The 23,973-nt window shown below is 41.0% G+C and overlaps 3 protein-coding genes across 6 annotated transcripts; 2 read left to right on the top strand and 1 right to left on the bottom strand.

Moving 5' to 3' along the window:
• Positions 1-229: 229 nt before the first annotated feature.
• Positions 230-11,432, top strand: mto1 (mitochondrial tRNA translation optimization 1). Of its 3 annotated transcripts, XM_053511459.1 has the most exons (13): positions 230-598; positions 905-1,131; positions 1,339-1,538; positions 1,802-1,919; positions 1,995-2,293; positions 4,650-4,762; positions 4,893-5,083; positions 5,226-5,356; positions 6,853-7,057; positions 7,143-7,314; positions 7,420-7,529; positions 8,385-8,542; positions 8,717-9,038. In XM_053511459.1, the coding sequence occupies exons 2-13, from the start codon at positions 939-941 to the stop codon at positions 8,825-8,827; spliced, it is 2,001 nt and encodes a 666-aa protein (XP_053367434.1). In that variant the 5' UTR covers positions 230-598; positions 905-938; the 3' UTR covers positions 8,828-9,038. The 3 variants fall into 3 exon arrangements, with proteins under 3 accessions (XP_053367434.1, XP_053367435.1, XP_053367436.1); XM_053511460.1 differs by lacking the exons at positions 8,385-8,542; positions 8,717-9,038 and adding an exon at positions 10,776-11,432 and having other exon boundaries at positions 550-1,131; XM_053511461.1 differs by lacking the exons at positions 8,385-8,542; positions 8,717-9,038 and adding an exon at positions 10,118-10,642 and having other exon boundaries at positions 550-1,131.
• On the bottom strand, positions 9,090-15,550 carry LOC128541185 (tectonic-3-like). The gene is made up of 14 exons (XM_053511462.1): positions 15,155-15,550; positions 14,197-14,311; positions 14,006-14,106; positions 13,189-13,304; positions 12,983-13,091; positions 12,786-12,898; positions 12,633-12,671; positions 12,456-12,530; positions 12,142-12,261; positions 10,142-10,237; positions 9,919-10,022; positions 9,656-9,803; positions 9,436-9,573; positions 9,090-9,330 (listed from the first exon to the last, which is right to left on the bottom strand). The coding sequence occupies exons 1-14, from the start codon at positions 15,429-15,431 to the stop codon at positions 9,178-9,180; spliced, it is 1,704 nt and encodes a 567-aa protein (XP_053367437.1). The 5' UTR covers positions 15,432-15,550; the 3' UTR covers positions 9,090-9,177.
• Positions 15,471-20,493, top strand: LOC128541187 (uncharacterized). Of its 2 annotated transcripts, none has more exons than XM_053511464.1 (11): positions 15,471-15,546; positions 16,395-16,660; positions 17,755-17,839; positions 17,928-18,057; positions 18,346-18,592; positions 18,705-18,813; positions 18,917-18,948; positions 19,265-19,364; positions 19,566-19,631; positions 19,735-19,827; positions 20,091-20,493. In XM_053511464.1, the coding sequence occupies exons 1-11, from the start codon at positions 15,526-15,528 to the stop codon at positions 20,217-20,219; spliced, it is 1,278 nt and encodes a 425-aa protein (XP_053367439.1). In that variant the 5' UTR covers positions 15,471-15,525; the 3' UTR covers positions 20,220-20,493. The 2 variants fall into 2 exon arrangements, with proteins under 2 accessions (XP_053367439.1, XP_053367438.1); XM_053511463.1 differs by lacking the exon at positions 15,471-15,546 and adding an exon at positions 16,016-16,089.
• Positions 20,494-23,973: the final 3,480 nt, after the last annotated feature.

The raw sequence follows: 23,973 nt of genomic DNA, 5'->3' as shown, positions 1-23,973 counted from the left end.
TAAAAGTGTTGTCCATAACAGAATAACTTTTTTAAAACAATTTTATTTATTCTTCTAGTGTAATTTGAAAACTAAACTGAGGAATTTTTTTAACCTGTCTTACAAGTGCTTATTAAATAAACAGGCTAATTCAAACTAAAATTTGTTCCATACTGTATCATGATTTTTGTAAACTAAATGTAAATGTAAATAAATGTAATATTGAATTGGAATAATAAAAAAAAATCGTGATATTTATAGAATTGCAACTTTAATCGAATCGGCACTGAGGTGACAGCTGATTTCCATTCCTAAAAAAGAGCTTCTCATGAAGACGTTTTGTTTTCTTCAGTCGCGCATACAGCCGTTATTACGGTCATCGGCTCACAGTAATGGCGGCCTACTGCACGCGCCGGTAGTACGACTGTGTCCCAAACAGCGCCATTGTTCCTACACAGTACACTATAAGGAGTATAAACATGCCGAAGATATAAACCCTACGTAGGGCACTAAACTCTTAGTGTGAAGCCATTTGGGACGCGCTCGCCGAGAATCATCGGGAGAAGATGTCAAACACAAGACGGTTACCAGTTTAAATTGAACAAACTGTTTTCCTGAGGTAAACGTAAGGCATTTTATTAAAGTTTATACATTTTCTGTGATTAAAGTAGCGATTTTAAAATTAAAATAACTTAAACAGAGCATATGTCACGCAGTGGAAATAAAAAAAGCAATAAAAATGACCCTATTCGCAAAAATGTTTTGTGATAAATTAAAGCCATGTTTAGAATATACAATGTGGTGGGTTTGTGATAAGTTTGTTTGTTAACAGCAGTGATGTACTAAAAAGATTTAAAATTCTAATGTCTCCCAGTATTGATATATCACCCAGCACTAACTTTTCTTTCTTTCTGTTTTTCTTTAGCTCTTTGCTTTTTCTTTAAAATATAAATTTTCCCATGTTGAAATTACGGAGGCTGTTCGTCCGACATCATCTCCTGTCCAGATGTAGCTCTCAGAAAGCAAATGACGTCACCCACAAATATGATGTCATCGTAGTGGGTGGCGGTCATGCTGGAACAGAAGCGGCTGCCGCCGCAACCAGAATCGGATCCGAAACGCTGCTCATAACGCATAAAATCGAAACCATCGGTAAGTCACGGTCAGTTAGTTCGTACACGGGGGTTAGCGTGTGTGTTGCTGTTACACTTCCTGTCCAATCAGGATTCAATAGCTCTGTGTTGTTCGTGAGAATATTCAGGATCATTGAAACCAGTTGCTCAAATCAGTGTACACTTTAATAAGTTTTTGAGAGATGCCGTTTATTTATCCCACGTCTCGATCCCGTTTATTTTCCAGGTGCGCTGTCATGCAACCCCTCACTGGGAGGAGTAGGAAAAGGTCAGCTGGTGAAGGAGGTGGATGCTCTGGATGGCCTGATGGGTAGAGGAGGCGACTACGCCGGAGTTCACTTCTCCGTCCTCAACCGCAGCAAGGGACCCGCGGTGTGGGGCCCGAGGGCACAGCTGGACCGGGGACGCTACAGGGAGTTCATACAGGTAGCACTCGTTAGAGTGTGATGTCTTAGGCTTTAGTGATCTGTTGGGGTGCCTCAAGGGTGTATCCTGGGATCGTTTTTTATATATATATATATATATATATATATATATATTACTGCATAACTCAGTGATGTGTAGCAGTGGTGTATTTCTAACCAGCGGATAAATGAGTGAAAGAAAGAATTTTTATAACTGATAGGGATTACAGGTGATTGTATGAAATAAATGTTTTTAAATTATTTTCTTCTGTTGTCGTGTCTCAGTCACAGTTACTCAATATGCCGAGACTGACTGTGATTGAGGGATCTGTGGAGGATCTGATCGTGTCTGCTGCTGACCCAGAAAAGCCCGGGAGACACCGTGTGACTGGAGTCCGTATGGGTAAGAAACGATCTTGCTGGGGTTTTGTTTGTTTTAAATCCATTCACGCTTACATTTTCTCCGTATCTTGCTCAGCGGATGGCGTTGGGGAAATACTCGCCAGGGCTGTCGTCATCACCACCGGCACTTTCCTTTCCGGCTCCCTCTTCATGGGCCAGACCACGTCTCCTGGAGGGAGGATGGGTGAACCCCCGTCCTGCTCGGGTCTCTCACACAGTCTAAGAGAAGTGCTCGGGTTAAAACTCGGCCGGCTGAGGACTGGGACGCCACCTCGGATCATTAAAGACACGGTCGACTTCTCCCTCGCTGAGCTTCACCTTCCAGACCCGCGGCCAACTCCGTTTAGCTTCATTAACAAACACACACACTGCAAGGTGAAGAATCTAAATATGACCAATGAGTAGGTCTCCGTACATCAGATTAACACAGTGCCGCGAAATCTATTTGCTATTTTCTGATTTTTTATTTGTTTTGTCACACTTTAAAGATTCAGATCATCAAACTAATTTTAATATTACACAAAGATAATCAGGGAAAATAAAAAACACATGTTCTTAATGATGATTTCATTTATGGATGCATTGAGAGAGGACATGAAGTTAGTTGGTGTAAGAGAAGAGGATGCAGAGGATAGGGTTAGATGGAGGCAGATGATTCGCTGTGGCGACACATGAAAGGGAACAGCTGTAAGACAAAGAAGAAGATTTATTAAAGGTCCTACACATCATATTTTTCATTAAATGTTAATATGATCTTTAGGGTCCTAATGAAAAGTTTGTATTATACGTTAATTAAAAATTATTGTGTAAAAAAAACACAAATTTTACCTGGTAAAAACTAGCTCTGTTCTCAGCAACCTGTTTCAGTACACGCTAATTTAAATGCTCATGACCTCTGCTGAGCCCGCCCCCCCCAGTTCTGTGGGGCGTGTCTTCACAACACACGTGGGGTATAGCCACGGAAGTGTAGTCCAGTGCGGGCAATGCTTTGGACTGCATTACCCACAAAGCATTGCCCACAACGCAGTGCTTTGTGGGTAATGCAGTCCAAACTGGAAAACGCTGGATTATAGAGCCCAAGCCTGTTTCCTTCAGTCGTTTTTGGTTTGATTTAAGTACGGAGCCTTAAATTTGTAATTTTGTAATATCGCTTGACAACGCAGAAATTAAAAGAATGGACATGCATCGACTCGATTTGTCTTTCTCATCACTGCATGGGCATGAATTAACGGGCTGTTGCGCTGCCGCGAGCAACAACAACAAAAACCGGAGAAGCTTACTGAGAGAGATACGGACGCGATGTGTTTACTGATGTGTTTACATGACTTCTTAATCTTCGACAGACATCGTTATAAACCATCTAACGTAACAAAGGTAAGCATAATATAGTTTTCCGACTACGTACACAGTTTGCAACTAGACAATCACCTTAATGCATTGTTTATTATAAACAGGCGATTAGGGATTATATAGAGACGGATGTACATAGAGAAGAAGCCATAACCATGTTCTATGAGAGTATAAGTTAACTTACACTCCGCATTCATCGTGATTATTAGAAAAGGCGATCTGCAAAGAGTCATAGTAAAAGGAATCACACTCACTGAGCCTGGTGAAGATGAAGCAGGAACACGAAGCGTTAGTACAGATCCATTTTTAGGAGCAGCTTCCTAGTAAAACCTGCTTTATATTGACCCGCGTTTATAAAGCAGTCTGGTGAAAAATGATTATCGCAAACATGAACGCATTTAGGTAAATCGGCGGGGACGTTAGCTTTAAAAACTAAATTCAGCCACTGCGTCCTCAGTGGCTCAGATACCTAACACTAGGTAGGTACCCTAGGTCACTAACCCTAGGTAGTGAATGACGACTGCTGTGTTTGCTATTACACCCAACAACTGTACACAACACTCGCTTAGGCGCCATTTTGCTCCAGCGGCGAAAAAAACAATGGCCGACAGCTTCTTCTCACTCGGGGCGGGTCTTTGCTAAAACACCAGTGTCAATCAACTTGTGTAGGAACGACCTCTTGTGGTGTGGCGTCACACGGCAAGGCATTTGAGATTGGCCTGATTTCAGAAGGGGCATGTTATTGTAATAAATGAAAAGAAAACCACTGGACGGCTCTTTATCATCGTAGAGTGGTTGTGTACGCACTCTCCTAACACACAGTTCAGTCCAAACAGCTTAAAAAAGTGCATGTAGGCCTGTATGACCCCTTTAAGGGAATAAAGCTGTCCAACCCTGCCTGGCCCTATGTGAAAAAGCCCTCTAAACCTAATATCTGCAATCAAGCGTTTGCTGCGGAAGAATTTTGGCCCGCTCTGCTTTGCAGATTAATTCAGCCACATTGGAGGGTTTAACCTGTTTAAGGTCATTCCACAGGATCTCAATCAGATTTATGTCCAGATGTTTGACCAGTCCACAGGTTTGGACAGCTTTGTTTCCCTTCTAAATCATCATTTAGCAGATGTGTTTTTTATTTACCCTGATTATCTTAGTGTTATTTAAAAACTGCATTTTGTATTTATTCAGATTATCTTTGTGTCATATTAAAATTAGTTTGATGATCTCAATCATTTAAGTGTGAAAAATACGGAAAGAAAAGAAATATGTTTTCCTGGCACTGTAGCTAAAAAATACTTTTATTCAATTCTAGTCCGATTCAGTTACTAATACCACAAGATCATAGTGAAGCTGTAGCGATCGTGCTTCCTGTTTGTTTCCGCAGCCGGAGAATCAGCTCCCGTGTCACCTGACCCACACGACCCCAGGTGTAGAAGACGTGGTGCGTCAGAGCCTGCACATGAACTCGCACATACAGCAGGACACCAAAGGACCCAGGTACAAGCCACGCCAAAAACACATGGTCAGGTCGTTTAACCTTCTTGCACCACTGGTGACTCTCTGACCTTTTCCAGGGTTTATTTTGTTTAATGTTGATTTAAACACCTTCTCTCTTTTCATCTCTTAGGTACTGTCCTTCCATCGAGTCCCGGGTCCTGCGTTTTCCCGGGCGACAGCATCAGGTCTGGTTGGAGCCAGAGGGGTTGACCTCCGACCTCGTGTACCCTCAGGGGTTGTCCATGACGATGCCCCCTGACCTGCAGCTCCGGCTCCTCCGGGAAATTCCCGCTTTGCACCGGGTGGAGATTAGGACACCGGGTACACGCTTAAAGATCTCTAGTGGTTACTGATTTTTTGTAGTTCAGGACGTGTCCTGATGGTGGCGATGCTATGTAGGGAGGCTCACTGGGAAAAAGTGTGACCAATTTATACGTCTGTGTGTGTGTGTGTGTGTGTGTAGGTTACGGGGTGCAGTATGACTTTGTTTGCCCAATGCAGCTGTTCCCGTGGCTGCAGGTCAAGGGTGTCCAGGGGCTTTTCCTGGCAGGACAGATTAATGGGACGACAGGGTACGAGGAAGCAGCAGCACAGGTATCAATCACAGCAGACCAGGTGCTAGTTCTTGTCAGGTGCTAGTGCCGGTCCAAAAGCAAACCTTGTAAGAACCGAATTTGTTTTGCCACGGGCTGGAGGGTCAGGTCATTATGCCACTGCATACCATACATTTGTGTACGTCTCTACTTTATCAGCAATGCTAGCGGCAAAAAAAGAAAGCTAACGTCAAGCAAAACAACAACAACACGGCTTTGTGAGCAGTTCTTCTGACCTTCTTCTGACTGCTTAGTAAGCAGTTGCATATTAAGTCCTTTTTTTTTTTAAGATGACGGTGACAAACTGTTATTTGGCCTTGATAATCCCACCCCCCCAGCCCTTGACGTAAGAGGTTCTTTGTTCTAGCCCAGCTAAGTGTTGGTGCCGCCATGGCAATCCATCACAGGGTACACACATACACACACTACAGGCAATTTGGGAACGCTAATTAATCTAATCTGCATGTCTTTGGACTGTGAGAGGAAACCGGAATACCCGGAGGAAACCCACCAAGCACGGGGAGTACATGCAGACTCCATACAGAGGCGGTAATTAAACCCGGACCCTGGAGGTGCAAGGCTACAGTGCTAACCACTAATAATTTACACCCCCTCATCTCTACTTGGCCACCAGTGAGGTGCACAAGCCTTTCTAGGTTTCTGAGGTTGTTAGAAATAGATTTGCACGTTAGATAAGGTCATAATTACACATTCGAAGTATAACTAGCAACCGCGACTTTGTTAGCGTGGAATTTAATTGCACACTCATAAGTATGTTTTAAAAAAAATGTACAGCGCCATCTGGTGAGTTTTGGAATGAACTCAAATTTTTATGGGTTACCGTGAAGTGCGCGGAATAAAGAGGTGTGAGATCGTGTTTACTCAGTGGATTTCAACTGCACACTCATAAGTGTGTACTAAAAAAAAAATGTACAGCGCCATCTGTTGAATTTTATCTTCTGTTGAAATATGATTTCTTTCAAGGTCAATTTAGAATTTTTTTTTATAAGAGCAATTAAAGTGCATTTAAAATTCAAACTAGCATCTTCTCTTACCGTGGACTGATTGTGATGAAACAAAGCCTGTGTTACCTCAAGCTCAGCCAAATATATCTGTGATAACCCCATTTAAAATAATTTAATAGTTTTTACGTGATGCGTGCACAAACAAACAGACATAAAAAAATTCCAAAAACCATCTTGATGTGCTCTATTTCTCATCTCGCGTCCCCCAGATGATTTTTTCACAAATATCTTTAATGTACAGACACAAACACTAATAAACAGTTTTATTATAGATTATAGATTAAAGATAAAATTATTCTTTAATTGTGTGTATGTGCTTAGGTTTTTCTTTAGATAAAAAGCAGGAGAAGCTCCAAATGAAAGTTTGGGAACCGCCGTCCTAGTATAGAATTCAGCTCTCGTCAGCTTTTCTTGTAAATGTTGTTATGTTCTATTGTAAATGAGTACTGTTTACCCATCGGTCTCGTTTCAGGGTTTGTGGGCGGGCGTTAACGCTGGAAGGACCGCCCTCTCTCTCCCCCCTCTGTCCCTGTCCCGTACCGAGAGCTACATCGGGGTGATGATCGATGACCTGGTGAGCCGCGGCGTTACTGAACCATACCGCATGTTCACGAGCCGGGCCGAGTTCAGGACCTCACTCCGCCCCGATAACGCGGACCTGCGCCTCACGCTCAGAGGTATCGTGTGTTTACCGCGGGTTTATCTCACCAGCACGTCTGAGATAACAGCACGCAAATAACCGTGTGATCTGGTTTCCCTCAGGTTTTGAAGAGGTCGGGTGTGTGTCGTCAGAGCGCTATAGCGAGGCTCAAAGAGTGGGTCGGGGTCTCGGCGACGCCCTCGTCGCCTTGCAGTCCGTCACCATGTCCTCTCAACGCTGGAGGGAAAAACTGCGAGACGCAGGGATCAGTGAGGTGAAAAGCACGCTCATCAGGTGGGTGAGACCGAGCAGAACACGCACTCGAGTCAATCATGAGCTGATCTGTCTAATAAATAAAAGTAATGATCTATATTAACTGTGTGGGGTTTTTTTCCCTAGCGGAGAAGAGATGCTGCAGCATAAAGAGGTCTCATTCGAAATGTTGGTCTCCATCTTCCCTGAAATATTTACACAGTATTTAGAGTTTTCCCAGCGGATCAAAATCGAAGGTGAGGGTTTAATCAAAACACAGAAGACGTAAACCGAAGTAGTTTTAAACCCACTAAAACCGAAGTAGTTTTTTATTAGTAGTTTTAAACCCACTAAAGTAGTTTTTTATTAGTAGTTTTAAACCCACTAAAACCGAAGTAGTTTTTTATTAGTAGTTTTAAACCAACTAAAGAACAACCTAGACTACATCTATGTAATGTTTATGTAATACGATGGTTCCTCGGCATACAAACACCTCGCCCTTACGGACTGAAATTTGCCTTGGCATACGAGCGGCCGAACCGAACACAGATTAATTCGGGAGCCGTCCAGAAATTGTTTGCGTCAAGGGAAAGCGTAGCGAGTTTACATATTTTTTGTGGGCTTTTTGCATTTTGTGTAAGATTAAGTGAAGAAGTGGCACCGCGGGTCCCGAGAATGTCATCAAGGATGGTAGTGAAAAAAGTAAAGGAAGCCGCTTTCAGTTTGGTTTTTAAAGCAGCCGGTGCCGAGATAAATCATAGATTAAAGTTAAATGAGGTTTAATATCTATTTATTTCATATTTTACTTCATTTACACGTCTTTTCTAAATGTTTTGATAGTTTTTACATACAACAGTACCTGTATGATTATAGTGTTGAAAATTGGTAATCTTGGTCATATTTTTATCAGACTGGAACGAATGATCTGTTTCTGTTTTACGAAACGAAATTTCGCCTAAAGAACAGGTTAAATCCGTATGCCGAGGTACCGCTGTAGTTATACATGTTGTTATTTAGTATATTTTTCTCTGAATGATGAACAGCAGTGGGTTTCTGGCAAACACAGAGCTTTGTTACTAAAATGTTCAGTCTCGTCCCCGCCCCCTATGTAGCCGTGTACCGTCCTCACTGTGAGAATCAGAAGAGAGAGATGGAGAGGATACAGGAGGAGGAGAGTCTCACGCTGCCTCCAGACCTCGACTACCTCTCGCTTCCCGTGTCTCTCTCTGACGAGGTCCGAGAAATCCTGGATCGAGCCAGGCCCGACACGGTGAGTGTACACAGCTTTATAAACTCACTATTTATAATAATCAACACAAAGGTGTGTTAATGCACCTGTACTACAGCTGTTTCCTAAAACCTTAGAATTTAGCAGCTCTTTTTTTTTTTCTTCATTGGGGAATTATGATATTAAAAAAAATATATCTTTTTTTTTTTCTCCCAGTTAGGAGCAGCGATTCGTCTGCCAGGCGTCACTCCAGCTGCCGTCGTCCACCTGCTTAACTACGTCAGCAAGACAGAGCGCAAAACGGCAAGCAAGAGGACACGTATGTAGAGACACCCCACATCGAGCAAGAGGACACGTATATAGAGACACATAACATCGAGCAAGAGGACACGGATGTAGAGACACCCAACATCGAGCAAGAAGACACGGATGTAGAGACACATAACATCGAGCAGGACTGTAAACTGTAACCTGCTACTAATGACTGTTACAGTAAAGGATTACACTTAACACTGTGTGTTAGGAAACAGATCTGTATTTTGTAAAATACTTATAAATTATCCAAAAAAAACACTTTATACATTTATTACAATGAGGTATCAAATGTTTAATGAAATGACAATAAAGTTAAAATAATTGTGGAAGACGTGGTCATTCCTCAGGACTTTGTCACCCCTCTAGACCCTGTCTAGCTCTTCCGCCCCCCTGCTGAAGAACCCAAACGGAAACTTCCACTCCGGGCGTGGTTTGGCCCGGGGCGGTTCTGGGTAAACGGTGGCGTCCGAGAAAATCGCCTCAGTGGTCAGAGGAAGAGGAGACACGACGGGACACTGGAACAAGAAAAAGTGGTGTTTTTAGAATAATAACAAACACACAGAATTAAGACATGCACATGTTGTTCTGAAACCTTTGTGAGGACCGAAGACGCATCTCACCTTCACCATCTGACAGCTGAAGACGTATTTGACGCCTAGGATGTGATTCTGGGGCAGCGCCAACGTTCCCCTCTGAGCCCAGAGGAACCTGACCGACAGAGAGACGGGCACGAGACAACCTGTCTGACACGCCTCGCCCTGTAGCGTTCGGGACGAGAACACTCGTGAACAGGTGTGTCTGATCAGTTACGAAATTTAAAGTAGGTGTCAGTGGAATTACCGGATCGGCTTCTGGACATTCCTGCACGACGACCTTGCTCTGTAGTGGCTGTGACCCCGCTGTCATGGCGACGGTGTCGGGGGTCGCCGTCCCGCGGAGGATGCTGTAGATCTGAGCTCTCAGCGAGGCGCACTCCTGTAACACCGACCTGGAAATAAACAATGTACCGTATCTTGGTCTCGGAGGAAGAGGAGACGACAACTGATTTGTGTTAATGAATCATGTGTTTAGTTTAACAGTATGTAGTTAATGACAGTAAATACCTGAAGGTGCAGCCGGTGAGGGTGTTGTGAGTGAACAGGATGGGTGCGCGGTTGGCGAGGTCGGTAGAGCACTCTCCTCCCAGGGAAAGTCCCGGCATCGTCAGCTGACACTCAGTCAAAGCGCACAGCCGATCACATACACGCTAATTCTACCATATTTTCAACACGCATGAAACTGCCTAATGATAAATCTGTGCAGAGGTCTAGAGATCTGAAAGGATACGGGTCCAGCTTGTCCACCAAACCAGCCAATCACTGGAGTCCCGACCTCCAATCCAACCAATGGCAGCATGGAAGGAGATGATGAGGGCGTGGCCAACTGCAGACCAGATCATTTGTTAATAGAAGCTGTTTACTGTTACTACACTCACACGATATAGAACAGTACTCTTCTGTTAACGGTGCTATACAGGAAGTGCTGTGCTGAACTGCTGGATATAGGACGACACAGCTGTGCTGATATTCAGTACAACAGCATAAGTATGATTGCTTTTATAAAACAGTTTAAACAACATTTACTTTATTAGAAACATTTTATGATTTGTTTCTTTATTCAACCAGTTATTTTTGTCCGCCAGCACACAGACTTCTGCAACTGGCAGAGCTACCTGAAGGTGACTAGTTGGTGTAATTAACAAGAGTGAAAATAGTTAAAATGTTTACCAGTATTAGTTACATGGAGGTGGAGGACAGTCCAGTTTTCCTTTATCATCTTCTTTGTCTTTCGGCTGTTCCCTTTCAGGGGTCGCCACAGCGAATCATCTTCCTCCATCTAACCCTATCCTCTGCATCCTCTTCTCTCAACTTCATGTCCTCGCTCACTACATCCATAAATCTCCTCTTTGGTCTTCCTCTAGACCTCCTGCCTGGCAGTTCCAACCTCAGCATCCTTCTACCGATATATTCACAATCTCTCCTCTGAACATGTCCAAACCACCTCAATCTGGCCTCTCTGACTTTATCTCCAAAACATCTAACATGGGTTGTCCCTCTGATGAACTCATTCTTGTTCCTATTCATCCTTGTCACTCCCAAAGAGAACCTTAACATCTTCAGCTCTGCTACCTCCAACTCTGCCTCCTGTCTTTTCTTCAGAATTTACACTTATTCCACTTTAGAATATCAGCTCTGTTAACTTCCAGATTCTGGGGTTAAATCCCAAATAGTGTTAAATGGAAAGCTAGTGCACTATGTAGGGTGTACAATCCCTTGTTCCATACACCAAGTAGTGCCCTTGCCTAGATGTGTGTTCTTACTGAAAGTGCTTCTGTGACTGGTTGTGAATGTGAGTTTTGTCAGACAGCTGCTCTCTCCTCAGTACAGACCTACTCTCACCCACGCTGAGACACACAGTTAGTGTCATTAACCACTGGACAACATCTGGGACACGCCCACTCATGCAGATAGTAACAGCACTGTGCCGTGTAACTATCTGTTATCATCACTCACATTCTCGAGTCACTACACTCAACTGTTACCGTTAACTCCTACTGCTTCCATACTCCGCTGTTACTGTTACTAAACTATTACTGGTTCCAAACTCTACTGGTGCTAAAGACTACTGTTACTTTATTCTTTGGTACTCTGCTATTACTTTTACTGTACTTTGTCATTATATGTCACAGTTATCAATGATTCTTGCTAGACCTTGCAGTTACTGCTACTATGTTCTGTCCAATTAGATAATTTTGCTTTATACAGATTTTCGCACACATTTCATACTCATTTCCATAATTTTTCTTTTAATTCTGTAAAATGCCTCCTGGCAATGGCCATTGTTGAAAGCCTTATACAAATAAAATTGAATGGAATCGTTGCGTTATTTTATTACTGAGACACTCTAGGAGTGTTAGAGTCAAAATTTTCTCAGTACATCAGAGCCATGATCGGACCACCTGCTTCAGGTCTGAAACTCCGGCTTACCAGGAACTACTCTAATGTGGAAATGGGTATATGTAGGATGGGGTCATGAACTGTCCTACAAAAACAGAACGCATTTTGTGATCAAAACAATCAGTTTATATTATTATTATTATTATTAAAAGGAAAGGGCGATTAAAAGAGTTCCTGGGAGGCCAGTTTTTTTAAACATGAAGCAAGCATATTGAGGAAACGTTTCACCTTTATGGTATTCAAACAGGAAACACCTCTACTGTTCCTCTACTGTCAGTGATATTTACCCTACTCTTACTTTTATTTTACTCTACTGATACAAAATCTTACCTGAAATCGCACAGAATGTTGTTGCAGTATCTGCGTTCCGAAGCTAGCGTCTGTAACATTGGCCTTTACCGTCGCTGCTGTAATTTCTCCTGTGCTGGTGTACGTAATCACATACTCCACCTGCGACGGACATGAGGGTGGGTTAGCTTGGAGAGTTGTACCAATCAGGGTAAACCGTTTCCTTACAAGTAATCGGGCCAGACAGCATCTCCTGTAGATGTCAGAGTTTTCTCTTATGATAATTACTTTGTTAACCCGTAAAACCCACCGAGCTACTGTAGCTGGACCATTTATGTGAAAGTCCTCACACTGACCTTCGTCACCAGGTTCATACAGGAACCATTCTGCTGAGTGAGTCCAGGCAGCTCGACCAGTGGCAGAATGGGAATCTAAGATTATAGGACATACAGATTGTTTATTTTAAGGTACGGAAGCATATTTTATTAAATGACATTAAGAAATATTAAATTAATAAGTAAGCTATATATTACCATTAACTTTAAAATGTCCATATCTGAGGGACGTGGAACCTGTTAAAGTTAAGATCTGATTCATGATCTCATGAGATTCATGAGAGCTATACAGTAGATATTATATACATACTTATTATTAAGGTTATTAACTGACCTTTTCCAAACACCTACCTTTAGGAGACTAAAACCTGTAAAATAGTTGCTGAAGCTCAGACTGCCGTCTCTTCTACACGTCTGAGCACTTACAAGTCGGGAACAGAACAAAGAGCCGGAACGCAGGAACTCTAAAAGGGATTCTGTGATTAAATAATTAAACTCTTCAGTTGCCGTCCTTGTAATCAGAGGATAAAAACTCAACTGAACCATACTTGCAGGATTGCGCTCGATGCAGGAGGAGGACACGGCGCCTGAGGACGGCTGTCTGAGCACGCTCACTACGGATGTGGTGTTGTAATATGTCAGAATGACATCATCAACCTGTGACGGGAGAACATGCAGGTGACGTTTCATTAATCCACAGTAGAGCACGTGTGCTGTGTCGCTCCTGGAGCTGCTGAAACAATGCTTAACAAACCCTATAAACACTGGAGTTCTGAGTTCTGTGAACCTCCGCGAGTGAGAAGTGAGGAGACAAGATGGAGAACGGTCCTACAGAGGCAGCAGGTGCACTCTGTGCTGCGATCTCGGAGTCTAAAAATATATTTTTAAAAAGCACAAATAATTGTATTTATATAGATATATACACTAATGCAACCCTGCATGCACAAACATGATATGATATTTCAGTACATTCAGATTTTTAAATAAATTTGAGGTTCTTTGCAAAATGCATAATTACCTACGAGTGAAAACACGGCCTGTGCATTGGGTTTTGTTTACTACATGTTTACATAGTGTGTATTGTATACTTTACACAATTTGTATTGCACCATTTACACATTGTGTACTAGATACTTTACATATTAAACATGTAGATGTTTATATATTGTTTATTTATTTATATATTGTATATTTATTTCCTGCACAATTGCATATAAGAAAAAAAAAACCTAACATTGTACAAAATACTACATACAGTACCTACATACTACATGCATTTTTTTTACATCGTATACTTTGTTTTTGTATTTGTTACATATTGGATACTTTATATATTATGCACTGTAGATTTTAACTGTTAATTAATTAATTAATAAGGTACACTTTACTCATTGTATATTTAGATATTGAGTATTGTATACTTTACATTTTGCATAATATAATTCTACACCTTACAGAGACGCACTTGTTAACATCCTGCATTATATATGTATGTGTTTACTCGAGGCTTAGCACATCATTACAACACTGATACTGATGTAGAGAGAGAGAGAGAAAGACACGATTGTTACCTTTCCCCCTCTTTACACAGAACAGAGTTCCCGTGTCCGTCACCAGCTGAGGGTCCACATTGGCTCGGAACATCAGCCAGCTCTCAATACACACTCCAGGTCTTAAATCAGACAGGACACAACAGCATACCCAGCATAGGCACAAATCTCGCTAAAGGTTGTCGATTATCACTTTATGTAAGTAAACTTACCGTGTTTCTTGCCCACAGTTACTGAACACAGAACTCAGATCTGCGACGCCACAGTCCGCAACATCACAGCAGCAGCCGATATCACAGAAATCAGGAGTGACGTTACAGATGCAACCTAAAGAATCCCAAAGAACGATGTGAGACACCTGTGTGAGGATGAGCTGACACCTTCCTGTACCTGATAAGAGGACACCAAAACAAACATCATCAAACTAATACGAGGTGGTGGTAGCGTGATGGTCAGGGGGTTTGCAGCTTCAGGAACCGGACGACTTGCTGTAATCGATGGAAGCATGAATTCTGTGCTCTAAAAAGACAATCCTGAAGGAGAATGTCCAGCCATCAGTCTGTGACCTCAAGCGCAACACACCAGCAAGTCCACCTCTGAATGGCGCCAAAAAAGAATTCATTAAGGTTTTGGAGTGGCCTAGTCAAAGTCCAGACTTAAACCAGAGTGAGATCCTGAAACGGGCAGGTCAGGCATGAAAAACCTCTGATGTGGCTAATTTATAACAATTCTACAAAGAAGGAGAGCGGGCCAGAATTCCCGCAGTTAATCTTTTTAGTGGGCAATTACTTTTTTTTTTTAATTACTATGTTTATTCGCTTTTTCCCCTTAAAATGAAACCATCATTTAAAAAAAAACGTTTTTGTACTGTATTCTCATAATTTTTGTGTAATATTCAAATTATTTTAATGAAATGTGACAAATATGCAAAAAAAAACAGATGAGGAAAGAGACAAATCCTTTTCACAGCACTGCTGAACTGCATTTCTTTGCTGAGGATCTGCACGGTGGAATAACTATCATGTTCTATCTATAAGTTCCATGCATGAGAAGTTCAGTCAGGATATGAAGATAACAAGTCAAACTTGGGGGGTTAAAAAGAATTTTGATAGAACCATAAAACATTTCCAAACCATAGTTGTGTAGAAATGACTGTAACAGTCTGTGTACCATCAGAAGCTCGTGTGGTTTGTGTGACTGAGGTTCGGACTGTGGACACGACCGGACCCTCAGTACCGCCTCTGGGACCGAGCTCCTGGAGGTCCAGCTCTGGAGAATCTGTCGCATTTACAGCCAGTGAAAAGTTTACTGTTAGATTCACACCGTCTGTGAAGGAAATGTTAGTGAAATCCGTCGGGAGCTGGTGTGGGGGGGATTCACAGCGCGTCGGCCAGCAAGTCACACAACACGCCACGACGAGCTGCACGACGACACGACGGGTCGGCATCTTAGTCCAGCCAGTACCGCTTACTGTCAGACAGAAAACATCTCATTTAACTCTGTTAGTTTATCCGGATAAAGTCACCCGTTTACTGAGCTAAATGATTACTCCGGTTGTCAAGGTATGAATCCCCGTTGTCAAGGAAGTCTCGCGTTACGCCACTTCCGGTTTCTAGCGCTGTTCAGCCAATCACGGCATCGGGAAAACAAGACGTCATGACGTTATCATATACGCCATGACGTTTTGTTTTCCGACTATACGTCATGACGTAAGCGCGTCGCGCAAAGTTATCGATTGTTTTACATTTCAATTAAAAATATATCTTTAAATAAGTCTGAGAATGCGCTATTATAAAACGCCATGTTTACGACTTTATCTCTTGTCTGTGTGGTTATATTTTAGTATTTATTTTTTATTTTGTTTGTCTTGTTTGATGTTGTATGTTTTTGCATTGAGTGGTAAAATAAAGGATACTAATACATTTGATGGAATAAAAAAATAAAAAAATAAATAATCGTTTCGTGCTTCCGTATTCTTGGGGCACGTGACATGGTTGCTAAGCAACGCCTGTTTGTGGCGTCAAAAAAGCACACAACAAAGTAGAAGCTGGAGAAAGTATATGCCTGAAAGTTTAAAAAAAATAATAATAAAGATGGCTTCAGAGGTATAATATTATTATTATTACTATTATATTACTATTAATAAAAAAGTTTGTGCTTTTTATTTAACTTAAAAAATGAATGCATCCTGTTTATTTTAATAATATGTTTTAGTGAAGTAATTTAGTAAAAAAAAAAAAAGGTCTGCTAATGCAAATCTTCAAAGCATCTGCAATGAACATAGCAATGTGTAACTTCAGTCATTTAATTTCAGTGACCCTTTTAAAAAAAAAAATTGTAAATGGATAACACAAACTTTTTTGTTTGTTTGTTGTTTGTTTGTTTGTTTTTGTATTTTATTTCTACACAGCTGCCAAAAAGCAAGCCGACATCTCCAGAGGTTGAGGATGAGGGCCAGCCGGTGACGCAGGCCAGAGCTCGAGGTGCGGGTCTGCTCAGCACGTCAGACTCCGATCCAGACCCCGCGATCACGAAGGGAGAAGATGTTGAAAAAGAGCAGGACAGCTCTCGTTCCGGAGACCCTGAGGAGCCCGGTTCTTCACATACCAACAAACCGACGTCTTCATCTCAGACTTCACCCCAAACTGATGGAGCGCTCCGCATACACACCATCCTGTGGGTACACAACATAGTGAACCTCTCGTTATCAAAACTCTTAAAAATAAAACCTATAGCACCTGTAACAATGCTAAACAGTGAGCAGAACCTCTGAAATGGAGTACTGAAAAGAAAATCATATCACAGGCCACGTGAACCTCATTTCAGGTCAATATTTGCCTTAAATCTGCAGTTTTCACTGGTTAAATTAGCAGTTTTTACAGGAAACAGTACAGTAACATGATTTTACTGGTAACCTGACTTTAAAGGCAGCGTTTGTAACATCATTTCAAAGGTGAGTTTTCTAATATTGCTTTAAAGGTGCCATTTGTAACCTCATATTAGAGGTGCGGTTTGTAACCTCGCTTTAACGGTGCACTTTGTAGTGTCACTTTAAAGGTGCCATTTGTAACCTCATATTAGAGGTGCGGTTTGTAACCTCGCTTTAACGGTGCACTTTGTAGTGTCACTTTAAAGGTGCCATTTGTAACCTTGCTTCAGGTGCAGTTTGTTATGTTTCTTTTTAAAGGTGGGGTTTGTAATGTCACTTTAAAGGTGCAGGGTTTTTTTTACTCTGCAGTAAATTTAGAGATTGTAATATTGCTTTTACTTAAAATCCAGTTCTAAGGTGTACATAGTTTCAGCAGAGGGTGTTGGGGAGGGAAACTTATTCAGTGCATACAGAGTCACTGACCTGCCAATCAGCAGGGCTCTGTTATCACAAACTGCTGCTTTAATTTAATATCACTGCAAACTGTGGCTTGAAATGACCACTAGGAGCACTTGTAGTGATCATCTACAAACCAGGAATCTTTGCCCCGTTTGTGTGCTTCTTAGAATTGAAAAAAGGCTGAAATGCTACAATATGTAAAATCTGCTTTAACATGAATTATTGATGTTTGTTTGTTATCTGATTTATGTGGAGACAAAATTCTGGACTCTGATTGGTCAGATTGTAGTGATTTTTTCATAGCAGCCGCAAACAGCAAAATTATGATAACCTCTTTGTCTCAGTTCTTTGTGACTCATTACATACAGTATACACCACAACCGGTTCTAATGGGCTGTCTCTTTGCTTTTAGGACTTATTCACGTTCTCTGTTCTGTTCCAGACAATGCAGCTGTGAGATCATGACCTGTCGGTTCAGTAACGATGGGGCTTTACTCGCTGTTGGACTCACTGACGGCTCCATCAAGGTTCATCCACGCGCTTAAACATCAATGTGTGTCTGATGATGCACGTTTAAGTACTGGGTATAAATATCAATGCTTATGTGTTTAAAAGGTCTTCAGCACAGACAGGTGGGACCTGCTGCACACCCTGACAGATCGAGATAGCATCGCCAACTCTCTGCCCGTCACCGGTCTGGCCTTCACACACACCGCGGAAAAACGCAGCGTCCTGCTGGCTACCTGTGAGATCAACTTACACACACAGACACACACACACACACACACAGACAAAACACGCACCTGACGAATAATGAATACTGAAAGATCTTTCTATGGCTCATCTGATCTGAACTGGAGCAGTGTCTTTTTATGTGGATTTCTCTCCTAATCAGGGCCGGATCACAGGTTTCAGGATTGTTTACGCATTTAAAATCATGATACATCTAACAAAGTCACACATGCACGCTCTCTCTCTCTCTCTCTCTCTCTCTCTCTGTCTCTCTCTCTCTCTCTCTGTCTTTGTATTTCAGATTCCACTGGGTCCCTGAAGTGCTGGTACGTGTCCGGCCGGCAGCGTTTGTGGTGGCTGAATGAAAACATTGAAAAAGAAAAAGGTGAAGAAGAAAACGAAGAAGAGGTAGAAGAAGTGGTGGAGAGACAGACGCTCTGTCTGTCCATTTCTCCCTCCGGTGAAAAAGCAGTGACTGGTGGCTCTGATTCAGCCATCCACCTGTATGATCTGCACACACTCCAGACAATGCAGATCTGCACGGCCAGGTACGACATGAAGATCCAGTCCACCGTCACGCATTTAACATTCATCCTGTTTGCCTCCGTTTGTCTTTGTCTTGTCTGTGAAGCCTCGATTGCGTTCCTTTTCCCCCTTTAGCTCATTGAGGACGGTGATGGATGGACACAGCTCCCGCATCTTCGCCGTGACGTTTAATCCCGAGAAAGAGGAAGAGTTTATTTCGGGAGGATGGGACAACACTGTACAAGTGTGTTAGCGTTTCTAGCGCTCACATTATAACAGCACAAATCGTTTAATAAGGGGAGAGGGGGAGTTAACAATATAATCCCACTGTCTGTGTGCGTTTTTAGTTTTGGGACACTAGACAGCCAAATGCAGTCAGGTACAGTATTTATATTCATTTTAAAACACATTATTGAAGTCATTACAAAATATAAACCAAACAATATAGTGATTGTCGCTGCACAATGTGTGATTAAAGGACTTGAGGTGGGTGTTTTTTTATACTGAATACAAATAGAAATTATACTTAATTAATTTATATAACTATTGGTAATTATACTATCTATATAACTTTTATTATGGTAATTATTTTAAATAACTGATAAATAGTGGTGATGTAATAATGAGGTTTCTGCAAGGAGTCTCCAAAGTACTTTGTGACGTACATTAAGCGTTTTTGTTTTAACGTTCCTCAGAATGCTCTACGGTCCCCATGTGTGTGGCGAGGCCCTTCACATTGACCCGGCAACCCATCAGATTCTGTCTGGTTCCTGGAGGAAAGACGACCCCCTGGAGGTAGAATCCATGCAACAGATCATAAGAACAATAATTCTTATAATGTCTAGGTTTCCTCCTTTATGAAATGAAAATGATAAATGTTGCATGATATTTAAAAATAAAATATTTATTTCATTGTGACTCTTGAAATGTTTGTTTTTTAATATTACTATAAAAAAAATCTGTCTATTTATAAAATGCATTCTTCATTACATGTAGGTGTGGGATTACAGTTCAGGGAAGAAAGTGACCAGTGTTCCTCCAGACCCACAAGGTGACAGCTTGGTGAGCAGAAACACAACCACACAGTCCCTACACACCCACAGCCACACCCACAGCCACACCCCATCACGGCTGACTTGCTGTTCCTGTCATTACCTAATCACAGATCTACACGTGCCAGTGGTTGGATGGGGATCATATAATAGCAGGCGGATGTCAGATTAACGCACTGAGAGTCATCGATCGCCACAGTCTACAGGTGTGTATCACTAAATACTACCTTCAGCTATTATAAAGGTATTTGGAATAGGTGTTTGAAAATATTGGCACCCCAGTAGCTCATATAAAACAACTAGGCTGTGGAGCTGCACTTCTCTCACAGTAACTTAGATTGAGTTATGATATTATAATATTAATAACAATCATTTAAAGAATGTATTTGAACAAAGTACATTTCTTATTTTTTTATTTTAAGTCACTCACATCTGACTATCTTGTCCACCCCCCAACACCCCCACTCAGGTGACATCACGGTTGTTCGACTTGCCCTCCCCTGTGTTCAGTGTTTCCATCTGTCCGTCTGAAGAGGGTTCGAAGCTCATAGCAGCCAGCTGTGGAGAGCAAGTGTACATACTGGTCCTTGATCAGTAAAAAAAAAAATTCAGTCTGAGAATTTTGTACAAATGTGTTTTATAAATGTGAATCGGCATCGCTGCCATCGAACTGTGATCGGCCCTTTGGTGAGCAACGTGATTGCAACCTCCGTTTCATGCCAACCTCTTCAGCTCACCATGGTGTCTGCTGGACACTGCTCCCAAGCCAGTTGTACACCCCCACTTTCTTTTCACATTATTTCACTTTTTTTTTTCCTTCCCCTTATTCCCCGTTCCTCTTCTAAAGTTTTCTTTATCATTTAATAAAATATCTCTTTTTGGTGAAGCCCTCACCTCGTTTCTGTGTGTACAGTATGTGATGCTCCCAGAGTCAAACTCTTACAAGTAGGTACAACAGTGAGGGAAACAGCCAACATACAGTACCTCACAAAAGTAAGTACACCCCTTACATTTCAGCAACCACTTTATTCTATGTTCTGAAGCGACAATACTATAGAATTGAACATTGGACCTACTTTAGAGTCGTCAGTATGCAACTTGTATATCAATACAGATTTACTGTGCTCTAACAATAACTCTACATGCAGACTTTATTGTCTAAATAACTGGCAATGAAAATGAGTACAACTCAAGTGAACATGTCAAAAAAGTGTCAATATTTCATGTGAGCACCGTTATTATCTCGCACGGCCTGAATCCTCCTGGGCCTGGAATTCACCAGAGCTGCACACATAGGTACTGGGATCCTGTCCACTCCTCCATAATGATATCACAGAGATGCTGGATGTCAGACACGCAGTCCTTCGCCACCTTCCACTTGAGGACGCGCCACAGGTGCTCAGTAGGGTTCCGATCTGGAGACTTACTTACTCGGCCACTGTCAAACACACGAACATGATGAATAGGTCACGTGCATGGTTAAAGATATACAGCTGTTTTCACTTTTGTTGCCAGCTATTTGGACAATAATGTATACTGTATGTCGAGTGATTTTCAGAGAAGCGTACATCTATACTGTTATACAAGCTACTACTTTAAAATATATCCAAGATTCATTTCTATAGGGTTGTCCTTTAGAAGGATACGCTAAAATGTTTGTGAAATTAGAGGGGTGTACTCGAGTAGTTTTGCGAGTGGGTGTATTTAATTTTGTCTCATTGTTTTTCAATTTGATTATATCTATTTGCCCAAAACTGTCTGAATGGCGATTTAAATGAATGTAAAAGTGCAGTCTTAGCTTCAACTCAGTCTACCATCATTTCTTCTCAGATAGCAACTACTTTTATTGTCTCTTTTATCGGAGCAGCCCTTAAAATTAATACCTAATAACCAAGTAAACATAAAGGCTGCATTGGACACTTAGAAACGTATTGTGTCTCTTATTGTAGCCACAGGCTTTAGGCATGTTATAGTCCTGTCTTTAGAGTTGGAGCTTCTGTCCACACTGCATGTTAAAGCCACTCTGCGCCTGTAGCAGGATTTCTTCAAGTTGCATCACCGCTGCTTACTGTATAGATCCCACTCTACTCAGTTTACTTGTTCTTTAAAACCAACTGTCCAGTCCACTCTTCCTCCAAAAAGCCATTAAATGCTTCCTTTAATGATCAGAAAAACACTTTTGTTTATTATGTTATTATTGAACAAAACTGAAATAAAATATTCTGGCTTTTTTAACCTTTCATATGCTCCTAATATGGAAAATAATTACAAATAAAGTATTTTTTAAGGAACGAAAAATAAAGTTTAGATTTTATACATTTGCATTTATTAATGAAAACATAATATTAATGAAAAACTCACGCTGAATCATGATGAACCGTTCTTACGGCCACCACGCAAAACCGCATAGGTGAGATTGGGGTATTAAACCTCTACCCCTGTCATCTTATCGTATTCATTCCATAGTGCGCTATACAACCCCAACAACTTGTTCACATTGACAACTTGACATGTTCACATTGTTTCTGAAGCTGGTGAAGAGGGTTGTCAGCTGTTTGTCCTTTAACTATGATTGTATACCTGGTTCGTTTTACCGCCACTACGGGTTACATGAAAATATTAGCGACAGTGATTTAATTTATATATTTGTCTATTATGGCATGCTCAGAATAAACGTTATTGGAAGAATTTAGTGCCACGTTTAATTTGCATAAAAAGTGCTGTCTGTCTTAACGCTGTCATGCAAAAGGAGTAAAAAATCGATTCCTGAGCAACTGATGTCAGCTAATTCAGCACCTTCACTTGAGACAGCGCCTTGTAATGTCGGACGTAAGAGGCAGCGACTTAAGAAAACTCCCAAGGGACAGTTCAAGGAACACACTTAGAAAAGATATCAACTTACATAAGATATATCTTAAGAGTCTTCTTAACTTGCTTAGAGTGTTTGTTAACGGGAAACCGGGCCTTGTTTATTAACTGCTGACAATATATCTCCCAAATTTAAAATGCAACTATTGTTATTTAGAGTGTATATTTAAAGGAAATTACATCATCACAACAAATAAAAAAAATCATGCAGTATTTGCAGAGCTTTAATAACTCAAATAAAACAAAATGCTAATAATTTGTAAACAAATTATGTTAATGCTTTGGCTAACTACCAATGTATTTGGTATATTGTATTAATTTGAATTATTTGCCTGAATTTTTTAAAAACACTTTTATTGAAAAAATAAACAAGAAATCTCTCTAATGACACTCAATTGATCGACAAACTAACGAAATCACATAAAAACAAATTAACCTGCATTTTACCTTTGAAAAGAACGAGAAGAGGGGAGGGCTGATTCCTCCTCTCCTCTTACTTTAGGTTCACACACATACACACACAGCGCCTGTGCGCATAAATGGAAACACTTATCTGTGAGAGTTATTTTTACTTTTTTAAAAGGTTAAGGTCAGGTCAATTTATTTTATTATATATTTTGTGTTAATTATTTGTATGTTTTTTCTTTTTTTTTGGGGGGGGGGGGGGGGGGGGCTGTGGAATAAATAATTTGAGTTTCCATTATTTCTTATGTGAAAATTTGCTTCGGTTTATGAGAGTTTTGAAATATGAGCCTGCTTCCAGAATGAATTATGCTCGTAATCCAAGGTTCCACTGTATATTGAACTCCTGATCCGTGATAGTTTCATTACCAATAAGTGCTGTAGATGAGAGAGATATGTGAGAGAGAGGTGCTGGCTGTGTATTCAGTGTGCTCTTATTCTACACTAATTAGATTACTAAAACAGACTTTCTGAGTCTTTCTACATTATTATTCAGCTCAGGGAACAGGCACCTTCTTCAAAATAAAAATACAAAAATAAAAGATTTTGTATGGGGTTTTTTGTTTGTTTGTTTGTTTGTTTGTTTGTTTATTAAATAATAATCAGTACTAAAGTCACTAGTGGAAACCAATCATTTACTTGAGATAAAATGCAGTTGAAAAAGGAAAAGATGAGGGAAGGCGGTGTAGGGGAGACCATGAACATTTTTCTTTCACATTTCTGTATGTCTGTTGCACCTGTGAGTTAGTTGTAAATAATGTAACATTCCAAAATAAGACAAATGACCAAAAAAAACCCAGAATATTTAACATTGTGTGTGTGTGCGTCTGTGTGTTAGTTGAAAAATAGGGAGGGGAATGTTTGAACATTTGCCAGATCCACCCACCCCTTTACTGCTGTTTAAACTTTAACTTGCACCAGGGACAGTCTGAAAAGAGTTAAGTTTAACAGTCCAAAACATGAAAAATAACTAACTAACAATAGCACACATAGGGAAGGTGCTTACCAGATTATGCACTTAT

Source organism: Clarias gariepinus, chromosome 14 (genome assembly GCF_024256425.1).
Source record: "Clarias gariepinus isolate MV-2021 ecotype Netherlands chromosome 14, CGAR_prim_01v2, whole genome shotgun sequence".
In the NCBI taxonomy this organism is placed as follows: domain Eukaryota; kingdom Metazoa; phylum Chordata; class Actinopteri; order Siluriformes; family Clariidae; genus Clarias; species Clarias gariepinus.
The sequence above is the reverse complement of the archived record's forward strand: the minus strand, read 5'-3'. Positions and strand labels throughout refer to the sequence as shown.